The 4445-nt window shown below is 40.9% G+C and overlaps 1 protein-coding gene across 1 annotated transcript; it reads right to left on the reverse strand.

The window, feature by feature from the left end:
- Positions 1 to 387: 387 nt before the first annotated feature.
- LOC107673969 (G-protein coupled bile acid receptor 1-like) lies at positions 388 to 2857 on the reverse strand. Its single transcript, XM_016467822.1, has 2 exons — positions 2786 to 2857; positions 388 to 1462 (listed from the first exon to the last, which is right to left on the reverse strand). The coding sequence occupies exon 2, from the start codon at positions 1414 to 1416 to the stop codon at positions 388 to 390; it is 1029 nt and encodes a 342-aa protein (XP_016323308.1). The 5' UTR covers positions 1417 to 1462; positions 2786 to 2857.
- Positions 2858 to 4445: the final 1588 nt, after the last annotated feature.

Consider the following 4445-nt stretch of genomic DNA (forward strand, 5'->3'; position numbering starts at 1 on the left):
GTAAAGCCGGTTAAAAATTATGACTCATTTTGGTTTGTTTTTTTAATGACTTGCTCCCAAAGATATGCTGACTTTGTTTTGTGTACTTTATGTCCAAACCATTTTATTTTATTTTATTAAATTCTAGAAATCTCCATCTTCAGACAGACTCAAATGGGTTTGTGTACATATAGTCTTCTTCTCTATAGTAGATAAGTGTGACAGCAGTTGCTTCACGAGTCTACACAAACACTCTCACTGAACAAAGATTATTTCAAGCTTTTCTTGACATTCAGTACATAATAAATCCAATCTAGCATCCTACAGACCATTTCACTGAAACCCAGCTCACAGGTTATCTTTAGCTGAATATTATAAATACAAACATTAATCAAAAAGTCAATCCGATCAACTGAATTGAAGGCTAGTGTCCATTTGCACACTTGTATTTCTGTAGCGGTGCCGCAGTTTGCGGAACAGTTTCTTGACCGGATCTGTGTACTCCCTGTTGGCGAGTCCCAAAAGCAGAGGCACGACAGCAATGCCCCCGATGCCAACACAGGATAGCACAATGTGGCCAGTGCGATTGCTCTTTCCTCCCCGTCGGAGCAAAAACTCCACACCTACATGGGTGTAAACGATGTAGGGCACCCAGCAGGTCAGGAAGGCAAGGGAAACGGCTGCCACACAACAAGCGTAACGCATTTCCATTCTCCGTCTGCATTCCCTGTTTGCTACGGCTCGCTGCAGACGCTGGATGTCCCTCAGTTGTTCTCGTGTGATCCACAGCACCCGGCACGTCATGGCAGCGATGGAGAGGATGGCGGGTGCCAGTAGACCATATACTTCCAAATAGATGAAAGCGTTAGGAAAGACACTGCGGTATGTACAGCAACGCTCTCCAGACAGCGCTACACAGTTAGAGCGCACCGTGCTATTAGTTATTGGACAGCACTCATTCCGATCGTGAATAGCCTTGTTGTTCCAGCCAAAGGCAGGCAACAGTGCAAACAGCAGCGGCAGCATCCACACAGCCAGCAGCGGCAGAGCGAACCGCCGATGCAGCCAGAGCTGTCCGCGCTGAAGCGGACTCACGATGCTCCTGTAACGCTCGTAGTGCACCAGCACCAGGTTAAAGAGAAAGGCCAGGAACAGAAAGTTGGGAAAGATGTGCACCAGCAGGCAGGACGAGAAGCTGAGAGGGCGGTTTAGGCCCATCCAGGGGATGAAGGGAAGCACCACGCCGGTGCACATGTCGGCCACCAGCAGGCTCAGGAAGAAGTAGTTCTGTGAGTTGTGAAGCTGCCGGTTGCAGGTGATGCACAGGATGATGAGCAGGTTGATCAGGATGATGGCACAGGAGACGGGCAGCGTGATGGCATAGATCAGCTGGGCCTCCACATTGCTCCCGGAGATGTTTTGCATCACCGCAGCCATTACTGCGACTTTCCACACCAAACATCCATTCTGAAATCCGATAAACCTGCGTGAAGAAGAGAGCAATACATTGATTTAATATTAGCAAATCAACACACATCGTGGAACAATGACACAACAATCCATATTACTAGTTATATTGTCAACATTTAAAATCCATTAGGTTTTTTCCTTTCCCCGTAAAGGTTTTAGTGCTTATTTTACAAGTTTTCCCTCCCTAAGAAACTATATGACAGCTGTTGTTATTGCCATATTGACCCTCAAACACATTTCATAAACAACACTTCAATCATGTCACAGCACATTAACACAGCTTGTGGCAGCTGGGCCCTGTTCTTGATATGCTGCTTAACGAAAAAGATTAGTAGTACAGCAGATCTACTGATCATAATATTTCCTTTCTGGCTAATTTGGTTTCGTCGTATGTGCAGACTTGATTCATGCATCTGGATTTTGTTGCCAGACATAACTGTGCATTCCTGCATCTACTGGAAATGGCACATTTATTGATTCCCAAAAATATGATGATACCCTAATCATGTGATTGGATGGCAAGACAGAGCAATGTGATGACATCATAGAAATATTACTGCTTGGAAGCTTTTATTCATTTCTTTATCATGTAGTCTCAATTAGATTTAATGAAGGACTCCAACCTGGGATAATTTCAGGAGGAAAATTAAGTCATTATTTTCTATTTTTAGGGTTACAGACGGACAGATAAACTCTTTCTTGTGTTGCATATCAGTACTCACATTATTTCTTAAACCCTTCCAAATGAGGAGCATAACAATAATTGATATAAGTAAAAAGAGCCAACAATTGTCATGATATACGTCAGAAATCAGAACAGCTAAATAAGGAAACAAGCTAGAGCACATAACACACACACACGAGCACTTTTGTGTTCAATGTGAAATAGGCCTAAGGTGTATTAAACCTGTATTAAGACAAAAGCTGCTAATACGAGAGGTTATAAGTTCAGTTCTAGGTACGTGTGATCTACAAAGCTAATAGTTCTTCACTGATGTTATGTTTATTCAGAGTTCCATTTAAATCGTCCTTTCAGCATCTTTGCATTAGATGACAGACTATATTAGATTATTAAAATACAAGTAAAAATATACATTCAGCTACGTAACAAAACTTTTAGCCTATAAAATGTCCATTACAAATGTTTTAATGCCAACATTAACATACAGCAAATGAAAGCAGATGCAAAAAGACCTCGATCGTAGGTCATAAATGGTCCATTTGCAGGTTTATAACAGTCATGAACGAGGAACTCCTGACCATAAATTCAACACTTTCTTTTGGTTTCCTAAATACTTATTCATAGAGCAAATGAAAAGTGAGAAAGAAAACGTACCTTTTGTCAGCTTGGCTTGAAGTGAAGATTAAACTTAAACTCAGGTCTTCATCACTATAGGGTCATGTCACGTAGTTTAGCACAACATAAGAAAAGTTTGCAGGTTAACAAACTGCAAAAGGCAATAGCACAGCCCATTTTTAAGTCTGATTTTACATCAGAGCTCTACAAAGTAAGATCCACAACAGCTGGAAAGAGACAAAGTCGCTTGTCAAGCAGAGAAAGTGAACAGGGGCGAGTCCGGGGGGAACGTCGCTCGTAAAACTCTGAGCAACACCCGAGCAAACCTACAAACCTGTGACATGCAGAGCTAATGCATGTACACATGACAGATAAAGAGGGAGGACAATATACACAATTTGAGACCTTTGACCGAGTCAGGAGGGATGTCAGAGATGTGCGAAACTAACAGATAAAGTGTACAGAAAGACACAACTACATAAATGCCTGAAATGGAGACATTACTGCCTTCTTAAAATTGAGATAAAGCACATTAGGGACATTTATACTAAAATACAGAGATTCAATAGTGTACATTGTGATACTTTTCTTTATCATTGAAACAAGTTAAACAGGTTAACCAAGCAAAACACACAATGAGTGCAATGAAGAGACAGACATTTCCCGTTTACAATCACTCCTGCTCCGCACTTACTAGTGGACATCACTGACATCAGTGGAAAAAACATAAGATGGGGTCATCAGTGAGGTCAGGCTAGGGTTTAGTAAGCTGTGCGGCTATGGAGTCGTGTGCGTCACAATAATAATTATAATATTATAATTTTTATTATTCCGTTGCTGAAGTATTTCCTGGAGTTCAACAGTCCTGGCTGCTGTAACTGAATGAATACAGTGGAGAGTCTAACATATTTTGACTGACTAGTACTCATTCTCACACAGAGCATGTCATATCAGAAGAGAGTGCATCCCTTCATTCATCATGTTCAGGAAGTTAGGTGCCCCAAAATCGTGCAATGTCAAGAAAAACTTTCCAAAGTAAGTTTAGATATTTAGATATAATATAATCTGGTTGTAAAACACAGTGTTGCACATTTTATTGGTGCAGAGGAACGTCCATCTTGTAAAATGTTTGCAACTGCTTTTTGTCAATTAGAACCACAACTGAATTGTGTCGTCTGTTACAGACATTTGGTTTATATCAAAATCAAACCTTGTAAACAAAGCTGTGTTCAAACTTTACTTGCATTTTTACCTCACTATTTTTGTGCCCCATCAGGTAATCAAAAGTTCTACATACACTTTCACGCCACTTTAACCAGGGTCAGAGTCAGTGATGAGACTGAAGTAAGCACTCTTAAAGGTACCATATTGTACACCTTTCTGGAGTTTTATTTTAGGTTTTGAATAGCTGCCTGCTGAAATTGAAATGAATATAATACATCTTCATCATGACTAGATAGACACGGTGAGTTTGTCTTTAACTGTAAGCGGTGCTCGCGGGGGGTGACTGAAGGCGGTGACTGTGTAGTTCTGACGTCAACGTTTTACGGAAGTCACAACAGTTTGTGAAAAATAGCTAGAACTTTATGCAGGCTGTGTGCTTTTTACTGTGTACTGACTATTTTGAAACTTATATGGTAGTTAAATAGCCCCTAGACCTCAGTAATCGTGAAAAAAGCCAGGAAATTTCAGTTTTGAC

Source organism: Sinocyclocheilus anshuiensis, unplaced genomic scaffold, assembly GCF_001515605.1.
Source record: "Sinocyclocheilus anshuiensis isolate Anshui unplaced genomic scaffold, SAMN03320099.WGS_v1.1 scaffold953, whole genome shotgun sequence".
Lineage (NCBI taxonomy): Eukaryota > Metazoa > Chordata > Actinopteri > Cypriniformes > Cyprinidae > Sinocyclocheilus > Sinocyclocheilus anshuiensis.

Excerpts from the sequence above, each read along its gene's own strand:
- LOC107673969 (XM_016467822.1), bottom strand. The coding sequence starts at position 1,416 with ATGGCTGCGGTGATGCAAAACATCTCCGGGAGCAATGTGGAGGCCCAG.